The sequence below is a fragment of the Protopterus annectens genome, chromosome 2.part0, assembly GCF_019279795.1.
Source record: "Protopterus annectens isolate FY-2018-M chromosome 2.part0, PAN1.0, whole genome shotgun sequence".
In the NCBI taxonomy this organism is placed as follows: Eukaryota; Metazoa; Chordata; order Ceratodontiformes; family Protopteridae; genus Protopterus; species Protopterus annectens.
The window spans coordinates 1,334,860,722-1,334,885,042 of record NC_056728.1 but is presented as its reverse complement, the minus strand read 5'-3'; the positions used below and the strand labels follow the sequence as shown (position 1 = coordinate 1,334,885,042).

The 24,321-nt window shown below is 38.7% G+C and overlaps 1 protein-coding gene across 3 annotated transcripts in view; it reads left to right on the top strand.

Moving 5' to 3' along the window:
* The window catches only part of LOC122793475 (myosin VIIA and Rab interacting protein), a 2,819,605-nt gene that overhangs the window by 2,656,317 nt on the left and 138,967 nt on the right, over positions 1–24,321 (top strand). For all 3 annotated transcript variants that reach the window (XM_044061523.1, XM_044061522.1, XM_044061521.1), the window contains one exon: positions 1,193–1,308. In XM_044061523.1, coding sequence (XP_043917458.1) covers positions 1,193–1,308 — 116 coding nt within the window. The remainder of the gene's footprint in view (positions 1–1,192; positions 1,309–24,321) is intronic.

Below are 24,321 nucleotides of genomic sequence, written 5' to 3'. Positions count from 1 at the left end.
CTCAGATGAATGAATATCAGAGGGAGATTTGGCAATACTGCCTAGCTTGGAGTCATCTTCCAACTGAGTTAACTAAAGGTCCTGATTCTTAGTCTGGAGTGCAGAGAAGTACATGCTGAATAAGATGGGTCCTAATACTGAGCCCTAGGACACACCACTAGTTACCATCATGCATTCTGAGGAGGAACCTTCCACCTTAACTATGTGCCTTTTAGCTTTCAGCCAGTTGGCTGTTGACCTCACCTCATATGGTTCTGCTTCTAAGGGACTTAGTTTATTCATGATTTCAACATGGGATGTCAGATCCAAATAAGCTGTGTGAATAGAGTGACCACCGTCCTTAGACTGTGTAACCTTTTTGAAGTTAAGTAAATTCAGTTGGCTGGATTTCTGTTTGACAAAACCAAACTGATGTGGGTCTAGCCTGATAAGGTTTTTGATATCTTAGCTTATGAGGTCAGATATGGTACATTCTATGACATTGCAAATCAGACTAGTCAGGCTAATGGTCCATAGTGCCCTGGGGCAGTGGTATGGTCACCCTTGTATATGGTCATTGCCATGGTAGTTCACCATACTTTGGGAACAAATCCAGTAGCTAAACTCATGTTAAACAATTTTAGGAAGAACTCCACAAGAGTATGTTTGATGCTGTCTATTAGGCATCTAGTAAATTGTCAGGCCCCATGGAAGTAGTAGAGAGCTCCTTCATTTTTGAAATTAGGACATGTAAAGGATTTGGGAATTTGAAGTATTACAGTAGTTGTTTTAGGGTTTAAATGATTGCACTAAATTTTTCTACTAGTATGTTTGCTATGTCTGATTGGGTGTTGTCATCACATATGTTATTCCTTTTACTTAGTAAGTTTAGGGCATTCATTTAAAAGATGAAATCCCTCAGCTTGTTGAGGTACTGCCGAGACCTAAAATAATACATTTCAATATGGAGTCATCTTAGAAGGTAAAGAATGATTTGATATTAAAATGTTACTTTATACATTTGTATTGAAATTATTGCAAATTATTTTATTGAACTGTTTATATCACTGACAGGTAACTAATGGTAGTTGCTACATTTTCTATTTGTTTAAATCTGTGAAAAACACAGTTTTTCAAACTAGTAATACATTTTTGTGATAAGACATGTGTGTCACACAATGCAGAATTTTAAATCTTTATTTCCTTATTTAAGGGCAACAGACTGATATAGCTGTAAATGTAAGAACATTTAACAAGACCTCCAAGCTTCAAGGATCTTCAACACAAAAGACTTCAAAGGAAAGAAAAAACTATGCCAAGGACATTATAGTAAGTCTAACTACTATTGGGTACTTTTGCATTTACACTAGTAAGTATAGTATACTATTCTACATTTACATAACATTGCTTTCAAAGCTGAAATAAAACATATCCAAACAGTGATTGTTTATCTTGTTTGCAAATATGGCAGTGACTGTCTACAGCTGTTAATTTATGTTCATCCAAATTAGAACTGGAAACGTATGTTTTTTTTTTTTTTATCAAATTATATAACTCTGTTATATGCAAATTTGTGCCAGTCAGTAATTTCAGCGAAAATGCAAGCATCATGCTTAACAACTGGCTTAGGACATCACTCTGAAGATGAAATATCACGTCAACCACTTTGGACATACATGAGTGCAGGCACATATTTTTGCCTCTTATTTTTTTTACTTTAAAATACCGCAGATAAAAAGGTAATATTCTCATTTGCCTGTAGTTTGAACTAGACAAACATTGGTGGGCAGTGTTCTAACTATGCAAGCTGCAGTTATATTACTTATCATTCCTGTTGTTTTTAATAAAAAAGTAATGTTGTTTAGAAAGGCAGGTGGAGAGTATGAGTTGCATATATCATGCTCTGTCCAAAATGGTTCAAGTTTAATGTCTTTTATCTGCTTAGCTAGTACATAGTAGTCTGTTTTTTGTCTGTTTTTAAGATCTAAAGTCAAAAATAGTCTCAACTGCCCCTTAATCTTTCCCCTCCCTTCCCTTTTTAATTAGTGACCTACACCCTACTCTTGCTAGCAGCCTGCACTGTCTTAATTGCTCATCCCAGCTATTGGTTTTGTAAATCTCCTTCTTTGCCTTTTTGATTTCTCCAAGCCTTTTGGGTTTCTAATACCATGATGGGAATGGACCCCATTCCTAAGTCAAAGTACAATTGAAGTTCATGAAATTAGTATTGTTTCACTCTTTGATATCAGCCAAAAGTACTTTTTGCAGCATTCGCAATGTGCCCAGTAATAACTCTTTCTGCAATTCATACGGGGTTACATGGATTGGTAACATATCCAAATACGATTGTAGATTCTTTTTTATAAGACCCGTTACTCCTACTGCTATTGGAACTGTCTAGGTATCTTTCTTCCACATTGCCCTCATTTCTGCCTTTTTCTAATTTCTTCAAATCTTTTGGGTTTCTAATACCATGATGGAAAAGGACCCCATTCCTAAGTCAAAGTATGATTAAAGTTCATGAAATTAGTATTGCTTCAGTCTTTGATGTCAGCCAAAAGTGCTCTTTGCAGCACCTGCAATGTGCCCAATAATGACTCCTTCTGCAATTCGTATGGGGTTACATTGATTGGTAACATATCTAAATATGATTGTAAATTATTTTTTATAAGACCCGTTGCTCCTACTACTATAGGAACTGTCTGGGTATCTTTCTTCCACAGTGCTCTCATTTCTGCCTCCAGATCCTGGTATTTTCTGACTTTGTGTCTCTCTGTACACAAGACACTATAGTCACTGGGTGTGGCAATTTCAATGATCAGTGCTACTTTTGTCTTCTTTTCTTGAACCACTATATCTGGTTTTCTAATATCTGTCTTTTGAACTGTTGGTAATGGGTGATCCCATGTGATGTAGACTTCATCATTTTCTATGATGCTTTGTGGCTCATGTTTCCAGTGTTTTTCAGCCACTTCGAAACAATGATGTTGGTACAATCCCCAGTGCAACAGTCTCACCACATTATTATGCCTTTCAGTATACAGTCCTTCTGCCATTAGTGTGACGCAACCAACAACAAGGTGTGTGACGGTTTCTAATTTGGTTTTACAAAACTTACATTTGTCTGTTTCTCCCACTTCTTCAATGGACTTTGTAAACCAGTGTGCACGTAGCCCGCTATCTTGGGCTGCCAATATTAACTGCCTGTAATAGACAGTCCTGTGTTGCTTTGCTTTTTCCCTTTCCCATGTCCTGAAGTTTCAGTGTTAACTACTTGCTGTATATTACTATGACTTTCTACCATTATTGTTTTTAGTGCACTACTTTTAATACTACATAGTCTAAGATTTACTTTTCCATTTAAACTAGTAAGCGTACTTAGTTACTTGTGTGCAAACTCTAGCAGTACCAACTCTATTGATTGTTTTTGGCCATGCACTGGCCCTAAGGTGCTGAACCTGCTCCGTTTGCCCCTACCTGCATTGGGCTGACTTCCTGCCCACCCCCATACAACTACACTTATACTTCCCTAGGCCCACTCACTCCATTCTTACAACCAAGCATACACATTGCAGCCACTCTATTTGCCATTTCCTCATTTGCATAACTATATTACATCACACTGCCTTTTTTTTGGTCCTTCCCTCCTTGCACTACTTTTTCTTCCCCCTTCCTATTCTATCTACCCACCTCAGTTTAAACAGCAATACCTTAATTTATTCTACTGATCACTCCTTATTAAATTCTTCAAAGCTACTGTTCTCTACTATAACTACATTATGCTGGCCTTTCACTTACTATTTGTTCTTGCCTATGCCACACGTTATCATACTCCATTGTTAACAAGCCTCGCTGTCTCCTCCACAACACTACAGCATAATTCTAAATCATTGCCCTCTCACACTGCTGTAACACCGGACTATACTATTCCATACTTTCATTAATTACAAACACACTAAAGAAGAACCCAAACCACACAGAGATAAATGAAAGGTTAAAACTAAATATAAAAAATGATTCACTACACACTCTTGTTACACAAGCTTGCTCTTGATGGCAGTATACATCTTAATCCTAGATCCTCTCTACATACTTGCACCTCTGCCACCTCAGCTGTCCCTCGTACCCCTCTGCTATTCAACCAAGGTAATAGTCTACTTCTGATGAACTTAAATCTTATGAGCTTCTACAATAACATGCCTGTGGAGCCTCATATACCCCTGACATACTAATAGCCACAGAAAGCTGGCTAAGTCAGGTACTAAAGACCAGGAAAATCTGCCCCCAGGCTATGACATCATTAGAAATGGCAGACAACATAAGAATGCTGGTAGTATGGCTGGAATATGCTTTACTTTCACTTTATTTAACCTATGTTGCTAAGCACTGGAACATCATTTCACATACCCTAAAACAATATAACATTACCACAAGTTTCAAACACAATCTAAAACAACACCTAACTTCATCATAGCTATCTAACTAAACACACCTTTCTTTTTGTTTCTCTTCCATTGCCAATCTATCAATCACTAATTTTTTCACATTTTTTATCCCGGTCTCTTTCTCTTTCATCCCCAGTACTGCTCCTCTATCTAAACTATATCCATAATCCTCTCATACTAATACCCTCCCTCCTACTTACTTATTGATATCTCAGCCTCTCCACTTTCAGAACTTTTTCTATGTATGTTTTTCTGGATTATTTCTGCTTATATCCTTCCTCCTCTTCTTTCTGTTACTGCCCTAGTGACATCCTACCTCATTAATGTCACTTTAAATATACTGATCCTATGTACATTATCATTGCTCTGGTATCTCCAGTTATTACACATTAACCTGACTTTGATTTATGTAAAATAATATAACTTCCAAAGTTTACTATAAATGTCGGTTTGTCTCAATACTGCTGTCAAAGTGATGCATAAGACGTGTAATTTGTATTGTCATTCATTATAAATATGTATTTTATGTGCAGCTTTTCTCCTGCACCTCTGCTGAAAATAAGAGTTTTGCCGAGTGGGACTTTCCTGGCAAGCAAAAGACAATAACTACATTAATTAATTAACTAAATAAAAAAATCCAATTTAGATTGAAGATTGCAATTTTGATAAGGCAGATGGAAAGAAGATGAAGAGCTGAAAGAGATGTAATTTTAGAAGATACTATCACATACTATCACATAGAAGCTAGAAGGAGTAGGGGAAGGACAGTACTGTACATAGTCAGAGCTGAGGTGGTACTAAGTTTCACACTAAAAAGAATCAGTCGTGGAGGTATCTTTATGTGAGGCATAGTATTTGTTGGAACAACAGCATTTCAGGAGGGAAGATGCTAATGATGACCACTACAAAGAAACTAGAAGAACTGTGCAAAATGTATATGATTTGTGAATAATAGTATATAGGACAAATAGACTTTAATGCGTGCAACGATGTTGGTTGTTGTTTGACGACTGTAAGGTTATGTGTGAGGTAAAGTACAAGGCCAAAGGCTGAGCTTCCTTCCAGCACAGACATATAGTTGTCACACAGTAACCAAGCAATATCGCCAAGTGCATTAAAGTACTTATAAAATAGACATTGAAAATATTTAAGCTATGACTTTGTGTGTGTGTGTGTGTGTGTGTGTGTGTGTGTGTGTGTGTGTGTGTGTGTGTGTGTGTGTGTGTGTAGGTAGGTATTTGTGTGTATTTACTTATAATATATGTACTGAATCTTTGTTTTATGAACTTGTTTATGTGTTTCATGAAAATGAACTCTTTTTCTGGATGTTATTAATCCAAAAAAGAGATATTTTAACTAAACTACGGAAACATTTTTTTAAACAGTATTATGTTGTTTCAAGTCCGTAAGGAGTGTTTACTGTCTTGTGACTAGCTTTATGGTTGCTTTCTTTTTACCTTGTTAGGTATCTTTTATGAACATACTCTAATTTTAACTGTTACATGTCAAAAGTATATTTTGTTGCTATTTTTAATTTTTATAAATACTTTCAGCATTTGCTTATTTTTGGTAATTGCAAAATAAAATATGCTTTCTGTGATGATTTGAAATCATTAAGATGTAGGTCGATATATTTTTATATTGTTTTTATTCTCTGCTATTTTGCATGCCTTCTTATAAACTCTTAATTTTAGTTTTAGTACTTCAAGTTAGCGGTGGTGGTGCTGCGGTAGCGTTGTCGCCTCACAGTTAGACGTTGCCCGTTCGAGTCTCAGTTAAAGCGTCTACTGTGTGACGACATGCGTGAATGGGCGTTCCTTCGTTGAAGGTTGTGCGTTAGGCCCGGCAAGCCAGCATGTAAAACTCTACTGCCAATCATTAGCGGACCGGAGTTCCGCTGTGGCGACCCCTAACCGGGAAAAGCCGAAAGACACACACACACACACACACACACACTTCAAGTTAGCTTTAGGGAATATGCAAATTATATTTTTGTTTAATACTATACTGGATTTAATTTATATTTTTGTGTAATGCTATACTAAGTTTATCCCTTTCATTCTAGTAATATTATTTATTCTGATCAATCATCTTACTTTTTTTAATGCCCTCATTTATACATAGTTTACTAGTTGGCTGTAGTCATGGAACAAAAATAAGTAGTTTGTAAACAGAGAAAAATGGGTAACAACCTGAGAAGAAAAAATGATATGCCATGAGTAGGTTGTTCGTACATTTAATGGTGAAAGAAATAGCAGAGGCAGCATAGGCAGGTAAGTAATGCAGTTAATACCAATTCATTGAAATGGAAAGATGTTCAGAATTTAAATAAAGTAAGTAGTAAAAAATGTTAAATAAAGTTAGTAGTAAAAACATGTGAAGTTAAATGAAGTTAGAGGAAATCATACACATGTAAGGATAAAATTAAAATGAGGATATATTTAGTCAATGCTAGGAGAATAGGATGTGCTAGTTGGCTGCAGGGTTAGAGAAAGGAAGGTATGTATTACGGCAGTTGCAGAAATACAGTGTTTGGCAGAAATGGAGATGTATAAAGGTGAGAGATGGTAACATATAAGACCATAAAAAGGACCAGTTGAACCAAGGAACCAACTTCTCAAGTAAAATAGACCAATATATTTGTTAAAAATAAATGCTTTCATCAATAAACATTCAATGAACTTCATCAGACATTGCAACAGTGTACCATACTGATTTAAATATCCTGCTCCCAAAACAGCTGTTTGCGTGTTACATTCATAGACCCCTCCCACCTTCTTGTTATATTTACTTATCACTGTTAAAATCAACAGTACATTTTAAACCAAAGTTTGTGGCAATCGAAAATCAATAAATACATTTAAACTCAGTGAAACTTCTGTCCACCTTTTGAATTGGATGGAAAAAGTACTTTATAATACTATTATATATTATAGACATTTAGAAGCATTTAAAAACATTTAAAAGGACAATGTGCTGGTATCATGAAGTCAAACTCGAACTAACACAAGAACAGCTTGAACTGTGTACAAAATAAGTAAATCACCAGTGACAATCATTACCAAAGCATCTTATCAAAAAATTCTTATAATTATCATGATGGACAAGGTTGCTAAACCAAGGTGAGCTTGTGGGTACCCATCCGTTTGTCTAGATTATGTCTGACTAGTGTAAAAGCAGCACTTTGCCTTAAGTGGTGAGGAAGATAATTCCAAAGAAGCAGTGTTCTCTGTGAAATGTCTCCTTCTCTCCAACAGTTTCTTTTTATATGGAAAATGTGATGTAGATCTCGAGTGAGTGTTTATGCCTCCACTGAACTTATGAATATGCAGTAGATCTGAAAGGAGAGGGTCTGTTGAAGCTCTATACAACAGGAAGAGAGCACCTTTCAGTAACCCATATGACACTGAGAGAAAGACAAGTCTTTGAGATACTCTGCACAGATTTTATGATTTAAGCTCCTGATTTTTTTCATAGGAAACCATTGTTGGTATTCAGGTTGTTTCAGATGTTTGAACAGATACATACTGAGGGTGGCATTATACTCAATGTCCTGATGACTGTGAAATACAGTGGAATGATCACATCCCTGGACCTTTGCACCATACCCTTAGTAATAATCTAGGCAATGAAAAAGCACTTTCTTACAATAGTGGATATGTGGTGATCGAAGGACATTTCACTGTCTGCACTGGTTCCCAGATCTCTTCACTACGGGATCAATTTTCAGGAGGATGTCATCAATGTGACAGTTACAGGGACCTTCTTGCTTGTCAAAGGATACCATTAAACATTTCTTGGCATTCAGTTTTAGTCCATTGTTTTGACACTAGCCATTGGTTTGGAGGATCTTGGTGTCCTCTGGGTAGTTTATGATAGCACCAAGTTTACAGTCCTCTACAAACTTGGCCAGCTATAAATCCTTAACACTAACTTTGACCTCCATTAATTAAATGACAATGAAGAGTGGCCAAGGACCAAAACCTAGGTTACACTAGTGACAGGTCATTTGGAGGAGGTAAGACAGCCCACCCTAATTTTCTGGGTTCTGTTTGTGAGTCGGTTTGCTATCCAGCAAGTTACATAAGGTTTAACATTTACCTGGGATAGTTTATCTACAATATCTGAGAGTGGGATGGTTCAAATGCCTTTGCAAAATCTAGGTATGCATGTGTACTAATTTACCGTCATCCCTTGCTTTAGTAAATCTCTTAAAGAAGTCAACCAGGTTAAGTAGGCAAGATCTGCCCTTATCAAATCTGAACTGGTTTGGATTAAGAGTTTGTAGATTACCTGTGTCCTTATTTAATAATTCTATAATGATCCTTTCCATAGCCTGACAGATGATACTAGCTTCCCAGGTCCATTGATGCCCCGCCTTTGTGCAGGGGAATAACAGTTGCTGTCCTCTATTTGTCCAACAGAAAGCCTGCTTAGAGTGTGATATTGAATAGCCTCTATAGGGGATCTGATAGGTCCTGTTTGAGGCTCTCTAGTAAGCAGCCTGGTATTTTATCCAGCCCCATATAAGCAATGTTTTTGATCATGGATCGTGCATTGAGAATTTGTTCATGGGAGATTGGGCGCTGTAAATGTATGTATAAGACCTCAGAATGCAGGAGGAGAGGATGGGTAACGTTAGAGCTAAATTTATCTGCTAGTAGATTGGCTATGTCTTCTAGGTCCTAGTATCTGATAACATGGGCTATTAGCTTTGCACAGTTCTGGGCATTGTTTGAAAGTTTCTAACATAGTTAAAGAGGCTTTCTGGTTGTCCTAGGTGGCAATATTTACTTCAAATCTGACTTTGGCTGATTTCATCAGGGGCCAGAGTTCACTGTTATGTTTTTATAAACAGCTTTTTTGCATTCTGTGAGTTACATTTATTTTTATATGTGATTGTTTTTTCTTTTATTATCGATCCTTTTGGGTTCCACCGCTTGGGTTTATTTTTGAATTTGATGTATTTACTTTGAGGTGAAACAGATGCATCTACGTAGTTATTCATTTGTGCATAGAATTTGGCAGTAAAAGATTTAGCATAACCAGTGAAGTCATCAGTGCTGAAAAGGAATGTTGAGTTTGTCCAGGTACTCCCTCAGTTTCAGTGGATTAGCCTTGGCATAATCTCTTAATACCAAGGTACTGGAGGATGCTTCTGGTTTCAGTGTTAAGGTGACTGTGATTGTTTTATTGTCCAATGTGAGCATCTTAAGGATAATGTGATCGTTTTGTGGTCCAGTTTGACCAGTGAGGGAGTTAAAACTGGTAGGGAGCAGAGCTTTCACATATTGGTAAAGACAAAGTCCAGGATTTGATCACCACTGCTTGGGGTGCAGACAAACCACTTTGTATTGATAAAGTGCAGAATCTCTGAGCACACATGTTAGAGGATGTATACCCAGTTAGTTGAGGTGCGTTTGAAGTCCTATAGGAGAATGGTGTGTGGCTTAATGTATAGGAATGCCATACTTTTAAGGTAGAGTTATAGCTAAAGGGTGCATAGAAGGGGTCCTGTAGTTTGCCATGAAGTGATATTGGGTCATGTTAATGGTAAGCTGGAAAAATATTATCTTTTCTAACTAGTCTGGAGGTGAAGTGTTTTTTTTTTTTTTTTTACATAAGTGGAGACACCATTATCTTTAGTGCCTTCATCTAGAGTGGTAGATGTTAAAACCCTGCACTTTAGGGATACTTTCAATGGTCATGAAACAGGTCTCATTAACAGTGCATATATTGATAATTTCTATGGTAAGGAGTGCTTGTAGGGAGTGGAGTAATTTTATTTTACTTTTATTTATTTATTTTTTGTTAAGACTCCTAGCATTGAGCAGCAATACGTTTGTGTTATCCAGATTCTGTTTTGTGACATTGGAAGGTTTTGAAAACTGAGGATGTGTAAAAAGGACACTAAGGGGTGGACAAAGTTTTAGCCAATATATAAAAGCTTTGGGAGAATAGGTGCAGGTCATACCTGGCAATTCAGTTAAGACCATCCACCATCTCCTCCCAGGCTGATATGTATTGTACCTGCATTGAATGACACCAGAATCTAAGCAAAGTGTTGAAGTCAATAATCCTTTTGCTTATATTGCAACATCATTCTTGGTGATTGTAAAATGCTGCTCAAGGCTAGGCTCACACTTGCCTCAGACACATGTTCCAAGAGTTCTATCATGTCTGTCTTTCTATACCCCAGGGTGGAACATCTTAAGTCCCTTACACCCATGTGTACTATGACAGTGTCATATGTGTTATTCTGGTGCAGTGACCTGAGCACCTGCTTTATGTGGCGAATCCTGGCACTTGATAGGCTACTGACCATGACCCTTTCCTTGCACACCTTGGTGAGTGATGCATCAGTATGTCTCACAATGGAGTCACCTATGACCAGAATATTGGCTTGTGTGTAGGTTTTCCTTATGAGCTTTTGAGCTGAGACATTGTGACTCTTTGATGTATGTTTCAAGGTGTGTGCTGCTTGTGTTGTGTGTTTTGAGGTTTCTCAGGGTACTTGTTTCTTACTTTACATTTAGGAGTCCTTTGTATTTTAGGATTTGTATGCAGTAGGATTAGTGTGGTGCTGTGTGGTAATGATGACCTGCATGTTAATTGTAGTGGCTTCCTGTGGAAGTTTTGCCTCCAAAGCATTAAGTAACTGCATCTCTTTCACACTGCGCCAGTTTTTTTAAGTAGTACATGGTTGTCAGTAAACATGAGACAGCTGGTACAGTATCTCAGGATGATCATTTCAATCAAGATGACTACATCAATTGTTGATAAGTGCAAATCCATGGTTCTAGCATCTTTCTAATGTGGGCTGAAGTGGGTAGTGCCTGTCAGGTTCCAGTTGACTACTGGAGGTGCTATCTTTCTGGTAGTAGAAATAGTGCTGGTCTCAACACAACTGCATGCAGCTAGGAATCAATGAATCTCAGCTCCTTCTCTTTCCAGAAACAAGGTAGTAGCATTAATCCCACGCTGCTTTCTGAGAAACAGTATTAACCCAGATGTTGATGGGTTCATTACCCTTGCTATAGTCTTCTGTTAGTAGATACCATAGTTAAAGCCTATAGCATCTGGATGCAACAGACAGCCAAGCTGCACAAAAGCCCTGAAGTGGTACTTACCTAAAGAGCAACCAGACCACTCAGTGAAGTCCCATGTACACTGCCAAATCAAAGACCAGTAGAAATCAATGCTCCTCTGCTCTTTCTCTCACCAGCTGCAAAGCATCAATATTAATCCCAAGTCTTCTAAGAAACAATTTTTAGACTTTCTGGTGATTTGTAATCTCTAGTTAGGCCAGGGAATAATGTCTCTCTGCTCCGTCTCTTACCAGGAGCAAAGCAAACACTATTCCCAAGTTGATTTCTGAGAAGCAGTTCCTAGAATCTTCAGTGACCGGTAGTCTAATTGCAGATGTTACAGATTTTTGTATTACTACTCTGAACATTGCATTGTGCACTGAGTAAGTGGGATGATATGAAACAAAGCTAACTCAAGCTTTAAGAGTATAAGGGGTGGGCCTTCCCATTTAGATTTTTCAAGGTCCAGTAGAATGAGCAGATGAGATGAGTTAAGACTAGAAGGGCCTTCAGAAAACAAGTTTATAGTAAAAGCAGGCAGCTCAAAAGCTTCCAAGTTTAAAAGCACAACTGGACTGTGCAGGCAGGTGGGAAACATCCAGTGCAGTCATACACCAGTTGTTGTCTCACATCACCTACAGCTAAATAATTTGTAGATGAAGTCACGGCAGTGATTAAACAGCTCCACAATGACAAGGCTATGAAACTGGATGGAATCTGTCAAGAAATGGAGAAGGTGCGGGATGCTTTTAGATTGTCATGCTTACTATGCCGTTTTTTCGATGTTGAGAGGAAGGCAGGAACAGTATCTCTGTAATGGCAAACTTTGGTAGTGGTCCCTCTTTTCAAAAATGAGGACAGAAAAGTGTGCACCACTAACTGAGTGAACACAATCCTCAGCCTGTTTGCAAACACCTATACCAGAATACTACAAGGAGACTTCTTTCTTGACTGAAGAAAAGTGGATCAACTATTAGCCATTGCACTGATATTGTTGGAGTTACTGGAATTTGAGGGACATGCCTGAGTACCCTAGAATGTTCTATGAGAGGTACCGCAATACTGTGTGCTTCCAAGGCTGCTGCCATTTATTCCCTGTATTTGTGGTGCATTAGTTGTGTCTGCATTCCCGGTATCAAGTCGAATACATTCAAGGTGGGAGCAAGACTTTGTCAGGAATATCTCATCTCCCTTCTGGTTCTTGACTTTTCATGGAGAGACTATCAAGACACAGCTGAGATTTAGAAAGATGAGTTTGGGGACATGAGGGTTGCATTTCTGTTGTCTGCAGATGATGTCATTCTCTTGGTCTATCATGACAGTAGCCTTTAGCATGCAGTGAAGAGATGTATTCCTGAGAGTCAAATGGTGGTAGTATTTTCTAGACAAAAAAATGGGTTGCATTCTACAGGTGATGGGGCAACAGCTACCTCAGGTACAGAAGTTTAAATATCTCATGGTCTTCTTGCCTGAGGGCAGGGGGATCAGGAGGCTGCCCATCAGATGAGTGTAGCTGTTGCATTACTGCAGGCATTGCGCCATACTGTGGCACTCAAGCAAGAACAGAGCCGTAGAAAAAACTCTCCGTTGCTAATTCAGTCTGTGTCTACATCCTCAGCTGTGGTAGTGAGCTTTGGACACTGTCTGACAGGAAGAAGTTATGGATGTAAGTGGCAGAAGTGAAATTCCTTCATAGTCCTGTTACACTCAAACTCCAGGATCGAGTGAAGAGCTTAAAAAACTGGAAGGTTCCTGGAGTACAGTCACTGCCCCTTTAGGTTAAGAGGAGCCAGGTGAGGAGGTTTTGACACTTAGTGAGGATGGCCTCTGGGTGGCTCCGAAAACAGGACTATCAGGCAGAACCAGGGGAAGAAGAACTCAGGATATGCTGGAGAAATTACAACACCTGACTGGTCTGAGAACACCTAGGCATACTCCAGGATATCCAAGAGACCGACACTAAGGATAGGGAGGTCTGATCTGTCTTGTATAGCCTGCTACCACTCTGACCCTCACCAGGATAAGCACTTTGGGGTATGGATAGATGGATGGTTGGATGATTGTTGTTTTTTGTCATTATTAGACTGGGATAATGACTAGCTGGAGAGACATGTATTTAATCTGTTAACTGCTGATTTTTCACATTTACCTGATTGTCAGTATTTTAAATATAGTAATCTCTATTGTATTTTCAGGTATATGAAATGGGAGGTGAGATGTTTGAGTGGATGGGATGAGATTCCATACAGCTGTCGTTAGTGAGAAAAAAAATAAACAATGGAAACACTCAAACTGTTATCTTGTTGTGTAGAGTTTTGTCTTCAACAGACTTCTTCAGTAAAAAAAAAACAACCACTTGAAACAATATTTACCAAGTGAAAAATCTCTTTGTCACATGGCACATGCTAAGAAAAATATCAATCAGAATAAAATGCTGTCATCAATCAATCTTTCTTTGTTGTAATCTTAATTTCAGTAAGCATTTAATTCAAATTAAGTCATTCAAAACTGGATATCTTCATGCATTTAATAAAATTTGACATCCCACCTTTTTTGTAATAACATATAGGTTCATAGGTTCATACTAGGCTATCTGCCCTAGGGCATTTATAAGCCTAGCCAGAGTGTGTTTGGCTTTCGCCACCCATTTTAAATTAATTTTGCTATGCCCTTTTTCAAGGTTAGTATACTGTGCCTCTGTCTAATAGTGACACAGAGGTGATACCCAAGGTAAACCTACGATCTCCCATCCACTCATCAAGATTCCTCTTGAAGAGAGTAACCTGGACTGGGATTTTATTCCAGAGTGAAGGGAGCCTCTGGGTTATGAATCTGTCCCTCCAGCATGTCCTATTTATTTCAGTGCTGAGGTTCAAGTCTCTTGAGCGCATAGCTCGATGGGATTTGGATTTTCTGAGGTGCAGCATGTCCATTAATTCCGGGTTGGACATGGCTTTATACGTCAGGCACAGATCGCCTCTGAGCAGGCGGTATGCCACTGAGTAGAGCTGGAGTTTCTTTAACCGGGCAGCATATGGCATCTGTTTGAGCCCTTTGATCCTCTTGGTGAGGTACTTTTGGGGTCTTTCCAGTTGCTGCAGGTGTCTGGTAAGGTACATCCCAAAAGGGGCATTGTACTCAATTATGGGTCTGATGAGGGATGAATAAAGAGGCACAATGACCTCCCCTGATCTAGATGTGAATCCCTTCATGATTAGGTGGGCTATATAAAATGTTTTTCTAACCACTGTGGCCACGTGGTTGTCAAATGATAGATTGCTATCAACTTGGGTCCCAGGGTCCCTAATTACTTATTCTGTACTTAATGGATTACCACCTATGTGGTAATTTGTGGGCACTTTGTTTTTGCCAAAGCGGATGACTATACACTTTTTGGCGTTTAGCTTGAGGCCATGGCTCTGGCACCAGCTGTCTGTTTCTATGAGGCCCTTTTGGAGGATGCTTGCATCGGCTGGAGAGTCGATTATGGCACCCAGTTTGCAGTCATCTGCAAACTTGGTCAGCCACAGTCCTTCCATGTTGGCCTGTACCTCCGAGAAATATATACTGAACACGAGAGGTCCCAGGACTGAGCCTTGTGGGACGCCACTTGTAACTGGTTTGGAGTCTGACATGGCTCCAGCAATTCTAACCATGTGGGTTCTGTCCTTGAGCCAGTTTGCAACCCATCTAGTGACATAGGGGTTTATATTTAAGCTAGTGAGCTTATCTATAATGCCCGAGTGGGGTATTGTATCGAAGGCTTTTGCGAGGTCCAGGTAGGCTGTGTGGACCACCTTCTCCTCGTCAATGGCCTTGGTGACTGTTTCAAAGAAATCGACCAGGTTTAAGAGGCAGGATCTGCCCTTAACAAAGCCAAACTGGGTAGGATCCAGTGTCTGTAGGTCCCCAATATCTTTATTTATGAGGTCCATGATGATCCTTTCCATAGCTTTGCAGACCAAGCTAGTCAGGCTTATGGGGCGATAGTTTCCAGGATCCGTTGAGGCACCACCTTTGTGGAGAGGGACCACTGTTGCTGTACGCCACTCTTTGGGTACATATCCTGTAGTAAGGCTGAGATTGAACAGTAGTTTTATGTTTGGGTTTAGCTCTTCTTGGAGTTCATGTAGGACGCAGCCTGGGACACCATCTGGTCCCACTGATGCTGTGTTTTTTGCTTTGGAGAGGGCGGCTCTTACCTGAGCATCTGAGATGTCAGGGGCAGCACTCTGCTGGGATAGATATTTGCCCTATTGGTGGGAGGGGAGTTTGCGCTGAACCTGTCAGCTAGGATGTTGGCAATGTCTGTGGGTTCGGTGTATTTTTTGTCATTTTGGACTAATTCTGAGCATATCTGGGAATTCCCACCCAGGTTCCTAACATAACTAAAGAAAGCCTTGTGATTATCCTTAGTGTCCTGTGCAGTTTTTCTCTCGAAGCTGGCCTTAGACGATTTTATGAGTGCCCGTAGTTTTTTGCTAATACTGATCAGAGATGTCTTCCCTTTTTGGGATTTTTCTATATCCTGTAGTAGCTTCCCCCTTCTATTGTATAGTTTGTTTATGGCTGGGGTCCACCAGACAGGACGTCTGCCTTTGGAGGATTGGGTCTTGGTTTTATTTGGGATTGCATGATCCATGCATTCCTGAAGGTGTTAATAGAATGCGTTTATAAAGGATTCTGTGGTCTGGGCTGTATTTTCCACAGGCCCGGGGGCTTTGAAGGATTCCACCTCGGTTTTGAGGAGTGTGAAATTTGCTTTAGAGAAGTTTTTCACTGTGGTTTTCTGGGCAGGGGGTGGGGTCAGGATGTGGATATCCAGTGAGATTAGTTTATGGTCTGATCTTACCAGTGAGGGATACACTTCTGGTCTGGAGCATAGAGTCCCCATGTTGGTGATGATCAGGTCCAGTATGTTTTCCCCTCTTGTGGGAGTGGTAACAAGTTGTTCCATAGCATTTGACTTTATAAATTCTAGGAACCTTTGGGCTAGGGTGTTGGAGCTAGAGTAATGCTCCCAGTCTATGTTTGGGTAGTTGAAGTCACCCAATATAATGGTGTTTGGAGAGACCTTCATATTTTCCAGTGTTCTCATGAAGGCCGAGTGGGGTTCTTGTGTTTGGGAGGGTGGTCTGTAGCAGGCCATAAACTGGAAGGCAGTTTTACCCACTGTTAGTTGCACATGGATAGTCTCTGATGCTTCGTGCTGTGCCACCAACCTGGAGGTGTGGGTATCTTTGACGAATATTGATATTCCCCCTCCTTTTGTGGTTCGGTCCAGGTTTTGGGGCCGAAAAACATGGTATGAGGTATAACCTGGTAGTGCTGGGGTGCTCTCGGGAGCCTTGAACCAGGTTTCTGTTACTGCACAGATATCGATGTTCTCCATGCTAAGGAGAGTTTTGAGTGCGTGCATCTTGAGGTTTAGACTTCTGGCGTTGAGTAGCATTACTCTTAGTTTCTTATCCCTTGTTATACCTATGGAGATGGGTTTGTCTTTTGAGTCTTGCCTAAAAAAGGCACTATGGGGGTAGCAAGAGCCTTTGCCAATATCCGAAAGCCCAGGGGTGACAGTTAATACCTCACATACAGTGAAACTAGCTAGAAAAATACACAGTACACAAAGTGCTATAAATAACAAAGAAATAAAGAACAAAATAAACAAAAAACAGGATCAAGCTCAGTGTGAAGAAAAAAAAAATATATCAAAATGACCACCCCTTGGGTCAGGTTCAGTACTGTCCAGCTCAAAGAATTCAACCATTTGTGTTTAATCATTGTCTATAAAAAGCATTGTCTGTGCATTTTCTCTTTAAGGCATAACACTGTTCATAATAAATCTTTAGAATAAAACCCTTTATGGCCTTCAAATCAAATTTCAATCTCTGAATTGGCTAACTAACAACAGGTTAATAATTAATCCCAAAACATCTACATTTATGTTATTTACTATTGCTAAAAAAATGGAAAATCCCCCAATGGTTGATAAAAGCGAATAGCTTAAATAATCCAATGCCTAAAGTTACATGTTAAAAATATCTAGGAGTCCTCATTGCCCCTGCTGTAACATTCTCAACACATACAGGCAATACATTCAATAAAGCACAGGCAATACAGTCAATAAAATAATTCCACAATTGAAACTCTCCAACAGAATTTCATGCCTATTATCTACAACTGATAGGAATTCTAAAGCTAGTTAAGTCCTCATTGCCAAAATTGAATATGTCCTACCACACAAATAAAAAAACTAAAGTTGTTGGAAAACAAAATCTGCTGTTTTGTACTTCTAGCCAACAAGTATACCCTCATCTGTGCTGTCTTGCAGAGATTTTATTGCCTAACAGTTAATATTCAAACTGCTATGATTCTCAGCAATCTGGTGTTCAAAATTTTCACAAGCAGTCAATGACTCCCACTAAAGTTCACCTTAAAAATAACAGAGCCATCATACTTATTGAGAGAAAGCCAAGATTATGTCATTAACTTGGTGAGAACACACTTTCACAGTAGCACAGGAGAAATGGTCTTCACTAAACTCAAGGGCCAGCAACATGGAATCAGCTATCCATAGAAATACATTTTCAAATAACATTAGATGGCTTCAAGGCTAACCTGAAGGAACATGTACTGGAAGAGGCTTCTGGTAATTGCTTTTGTGACACTGAATAAGTTGCAATAGACTTGTAGATTTACTGTAACTGAAATATTTACAAGTACTAGACATGGGTAACACTTGGCTAAGAGAGCTTCACCCTGCAAATACCCTAAATACTCTCTTCAGTAGGACTGTCAAGGCACTTCTTGTTGTGGTTTCATAGTTACCAAGGCAACAAGTCATTAAATGGCAACAAACCTACTCATCCTTTCAACCAGTTACTACAGGTGTCCCTCAGGGCTCTATCCATGGTCTTCTACTATTTAATATATTAATGACCTCCACACCTCCACTCACCATACTAGTTTAGTTCAGTATGCAGAAGACTCAACATTAATATATGTGGACTCAGTAATAAACAAGCTCCAAGGCATTCCCAAAAATCTTTCTGTTCTGTAGAAACCTGGCTCAAAGAATCAAACCTCGTATTCATCCCAAAGAAAACTAAGTTAGTGGATTTACCTCAAAAAGTTGACAAAATCAAAAGCAAGCTTTTACCATAAAGTTAACAAATAATACTGTCATTGAAGCTGTATCTCACAGTAAACGTATAGGTATTATAATAGATAGCAATCATGACCACCATATACTGCACACCGTTAAATCTACACACCAGAAACTAGTCTCCCTTTATAGGATCAATGGATTCCTTACAGATACTGTGAGAAAAACTCTAGCTACTACCTTCTTGTTGTCAACTCTCTTATACGCTGCTCCAATCCTAACAAACTTAAACAATACTCAAAGAAACTTGCATCCTGCTACAATAAAGTAGCTAAATTTGCAACCAGTCTCCCTCATAGGACCCACCATTGACATAGCTTAAAACAATTAAACTGGCTTGAACTACACAACTACCTAACATATTCAAAACTAACTACAGCACACAACCTCATTCATCATCCAGAAAAATGCCGTGCACTGCAAAACTTATTACTGCCCTACTGTACAGCAAGAGAACTCTGCTCTAGTAAAAATATCTTATTACTTACAAATAAGTCAAATGTTGCAGGAGACTTGCTGTACTCTCAATATGTTGCTAAACTCTGGAATAGTATCCCCACACAAATTAAACTCTCTGAAAAACTTAAAAGTTTTAAATCACTGCTTAAACAATATCTTAACCAGTCCTGGTCATGCACACGTTCATCTCAAGATTGAGACTTTATGTTCACTGGACAATACTCCAAATACTGTCCTTCAACACAACACTCTCAACCTTTCACGGAAATGTCAAAGCAATTTTTATACATAACTACTACCACTAAGTTGCATGTGGGCTTTCTCTTTAGTAACTTCCACCTCTATAAAATCTTAGAATGTATAAGTGTAACTACTGTTTGTGTATAAGTGTAAATAGAAACGCAACTACTCTGTGTTTAACTGGAAGTTAGAATAATGTAATCTAAGCAAATGGAGCTTTTCTCCCTAGGCCTCCACTGAAAATGGGTATTATCAGTTGGACTTTCCCGTAAACAAAGACAAATAAATAAATATTATGAATTTTATTGCTTCTTGTTACCGCATTCTTTGTGCACTTACTTTTGATGGGCATTTTGTTTTGCATAGTATATAATGTATTTTCACTTTTTTATCTTTTTTTTACTATGTATTTTGTTAAAGTTGGAGCTAATTTTGTCTGCCAATAGGTTTGCAATATCTTTTGGCTCAGTGTAGGTGGCTCCATTAACAACGAGCTCTGCAAACAATTGTGTATTTGAGGTTATGAATGCTAAAGAAAGCCTTGTGGTTGTTCTTGGCCTAGGAGATCAGATTTGCATTAAATTAGGCTTTTGTAGACTTATTTGCCTTCTGAGTTGTTTTCTTAGCTTGTGCTTTAATCCTGCTTGGTGCTATACTTCTTACTTTTTGTCATGATTTTCTTTTTCTGTTATACAGCGTACTGATGTTGTGATTCCACCAGCGTAGCTTGTTTTTGAGTTAGTTCTGTACTTCTTCCTGGTGGGCACAACTATCACTAAGCAGCTATTAACATTATTGTATAAGGTTTGAACAGTTCCGCGTAGGCAGTAGTGTTCTCAGGGTTTGGAGGGGGACATGAAATTTTGCCAGGTTATCAATTAATAGTAAGAAGTTAGCCTCTGAGTACTTCCTGAACATTCCATTGTTAGCTGGAATTTTAGAGTTTATTTTTACTTCAGAGGAGACTGTTTTTTGGTCTGATCTTACCAAAGTAGACATTACACTAGGGGGCTGTGCAGTGCTCTCACACATTAGTGAGGATCAGAGCCAATATGTTTGTACCCATCATCGATATATTGACAATTTGGTCCAGGGAGTGTATGTGTACAAAGTCTAAGAATCTCTGTGCCTGCACGTTTGGTATCATATATGATTCCCTGTTAGTTGTGAGTTAATTAATGTTGCCCGTGAATATGGTATTGGGTTGGATGGTGTCTTCAATAAGCTTTAATATATGTTATAAGTTTCCTGGATCATAGAGGGGGACCTATTGCTTGCAAGGAAGTGGTGTAGGAGTTTGTCTGTGGTGATTTGAATATGGAGAAACTCAAGTCCATCATCCTATTTGATCAGCCTAGAGGTATATTTATTTATGATGTAAATCAAGACACCTCCACCTTTAGTCCCTGCCTGTGTAATAAGTAGCTGGTCTAAATGTGTGAAAAACTATTGTCAGAGTATTCTCTGTGGCTTTAAACCATGTCTCAGTGACTGCACAGAAGTCAAGATTCTCTAGGGTGAGGAAGGCTTTTAGGGAGTGGAGTTTCTTGTGGAAGTGTTATGTTATTGTGGTGAAGATTTTTCTAGGTGATTTCATTGCTGTGTAAGAACAGGGTGCAATCATAAAATTATGCTTATCTTTGTATGCTAATATGTAATATTTTGGTGAATTTAAGTCACTAAGAAAACATGCCTAGCTTCATTCATTGCTTTATTTTAGTGTCTCAAGCCGTATTTGTAAATTTTACTTAAAAACAGAAAACTCCCTGGTTTAACAAATCTCAGTAGCTTTGATATAATGCACAGTTGCTGCATTTGTAAAATACAGTATTCAGCTTTACTTTAAACATTTAGGTACATCGTTGATTCTTGGCAAACTTTATATACTTACCAACCATTTTAAGTCCATTGCACCAAGCAAAACAAAGTGCAGAACTTTTAACACTGACTGTCACTGCCATTCGGGATATTTATGAGTACCTAAGTCACTCAGCATAGACCAGCTCGGTACTGACTGTCAAGCCTAAATCCAAGGATTTTCAGTTGCCTCCTCATATCTCTGTTTCTCAGGCTCTAGACTTCATGACCTGCTTCTCTTTCTGTCTCTGTCTCCGGAAGACTCGCCTCTGTCTTGTTCTGGCCCTCCTTTTTCAGAAAAATGGGGAATGGCTTCCTTCACTCAGGGCATCTCCGAGGATCCTCCTTCCATAATTTTATATTGCAGTACTGCACACTCCAAAATGGCCACTAGAGGCACTGTACGATAACACCTAATACTTTGTAAGGTTGGCTGCACAGGTATGCCATGAGGAGTTATCGTGTGAAAGTTAGAAATAAAAAGGATTTGTTAAAAACGGATTAAATAAAGGTCAGGTAAATATAACTGGTCATCATGGTATCACCTGTTAGCAAAGCAATGGAGAGGGTCTTGAGTAGAGAATTAGTGAATTAGTAAACATATTTTTTACTGAGTTGTGGGGTGTTCAGCACTGCAATATTGGAAAATTACAGAAGGAGGACCCCTCAGAGATGCCCTGAGTGAAGGAAGACATTCCCCATTTTTCTGAAAAAGGAGGGCCAGAACAAGACAGAGGTGAGTCTTCCAGAGGCAGAGACAGAGAGAGTGAAAAAGAAGTAGGTCATGCTACAATCTTAGTTTATGTTAAATTAAGTAAGAGAAAGGAGTAATACATAAAAAGTTATATATGAATGCTTTATTTTTTTACTTCATTGAAGCATCTGACTCATTTCTGTATAGGACGATGGTGGTAAACAATATAGCATACAAGTGGGTTCTAACACAGTATAATTTTGAGAGAGTCAGACAGACAGAATGAGAAGCTGAGTGGAAAAAAGCTAGATACTGTCTAAAGTGCACTGTCCATAAGTAAAGCAGATTCATAGAGGCACGGATTCATGATTTACAAAGCATTGCCAATACCACCCTTATTGGGCATCTCCTTCCTCCAAGAGGGCAATAGAATTCAAGGCTGGGATTAATTTATGGGCACCCATCCATCTGTTGACGTTTGCCTTAAAGAAAGTAAAGTTAGCATTGTTTGTTGTGTAAGGGAAGATTACTCCAGGTAATTACTCCAGGTAAGTACTGAGTAGTAAATCTATACTTTCAATTTGTCTTACTTATTTGTTGACGGAATTCAAGTCTTTAGTCTGATAGTCTGTGAAGCTGTTTGCATTGTGAAGTTATAAAAGTTAAAAGAGGACTTGATCCTTAGCAACACAGAATATTAGTTATAAATGACCTCACAAACATCTATAGTGACAGCGCATATGGATAGAGTATAGGGATCCAGCTTCATAACTGTTTTGGCAGCTGTCAGTCATTAGTACAAGATAATTTTTGTTAGGAACCTCTGGAGTCTTTTATGATATTTTTGAATAGATACATACTGAAAGGGGCATTGTCATCTATAATTAGTCTGATCAGGACGGAGTATAGAAGAATCATAACTTCTTTTGACCTGGATGAGTACCTCTCAAACTCTTGAGTACAATAATTCCAGACAAAGCCAAAAATAATGAGGGGACAAAGGCCCAAAGTCGGGGACAGATTTTAAGTATTCATCTTATAAACTTAGGAAGTCAGTAGTATGATATGCTTTGCATTAGCTTGCTTTTTTCTGAAGGTATGATGTCTGAAACTTAACTGTCTCTCATAATTTATTGACTTTAATCCTCTATGATTTGCCAGAAAACCACAAATTTTATGAGGAACAGACCAAAATAAGAGGCAATAATCTGGATATTCTGTGAAATTCTGAACAGTTTAGAGATATGCCTGGATGAAATAGTTTCAGTTATGAATTTATCTGGATTGAAGAATTTCCTGACAAATGACAGGGAGTTGTTTACAGAGGTACCAAGATACAATGATGATGATGTTACCACCATGGTGTGGGGTGTGGTCTAAGCTGTAAACTGCAGTTGAATGTACCAAAGGTGACAATGCTGCCCTTCTTTGTTTTTAATTTAAATCTGTTAACATGTCTCTGATTTATATGGTTTAGCCTTTGCTGTAGTAAGATGTTTTGGATGCATAGTGAACAACAGTGGTAAGTTTGGCATCACCACAAAGTTAATTGTCCATTTATCTGTATTAGCAGTCTGAAGATCTAAGAAGTGGGTGCTGAACAGAAGGGATCCCAGTACTGACCACTGAGGAATGCCACTAGTTTTATTTTTGCTTTCTGCAGTGACACCTGATATTTTAATGTTGTGGGTTGTATCTCTCAGCCCGTTTGCTATCCCTCTTTCAACATAACTGTAACAGGAGTTAGTGCTGGACATATGCTATTTAATTCACATCCACTTGACTTTCATTTACATTAGAAAATACAAATAGCTTGTTTGATGATGAAACTAAGTTAGGGTCATTGACTGCAGATGAAAGAGTAAATCTACTAAGGCATATTGGGGATGGAACTAGAGAAGTGAACAGTGTACGTTTCCAATGGTTCAAAATAAGATGTCTAGAGTGATATATTGTGGGATCCTTAGTCCAGAGAAAAAGTATTTATTTGGAAAGCTGGAAGGACCTGTTACAGTGAAGAATGTAGGTATTAGGGGGATCCCAAGACTTAATCAGTGTAAGCAGTACACTAAGCCTGTACCAGAAGTGACCATAATAGATGGCAACATAGCTAAAGGGACAGAAGCAGCGGTTACTAATGGTCACAGATAGAGTGGTACGTGTAGTTCTGGAATCCTTACAGAGTGAGGGTAATATAACTGATAGACTGCATAAAAAATTCATCTAAAACAGAGGGGGTGTTGGAAGGGCACTATGAGGAAAGATTACAAAGAATGGATATAGTCTAAATCTGAGAAGAAAGAACAGAGTAAAAGCTATAAGAGAAAATGCTTAGCAAGGTATCAAAGTTTTATACAGAGTAGATGTAAGGAAACATTTTGTTGAGAGATGAAT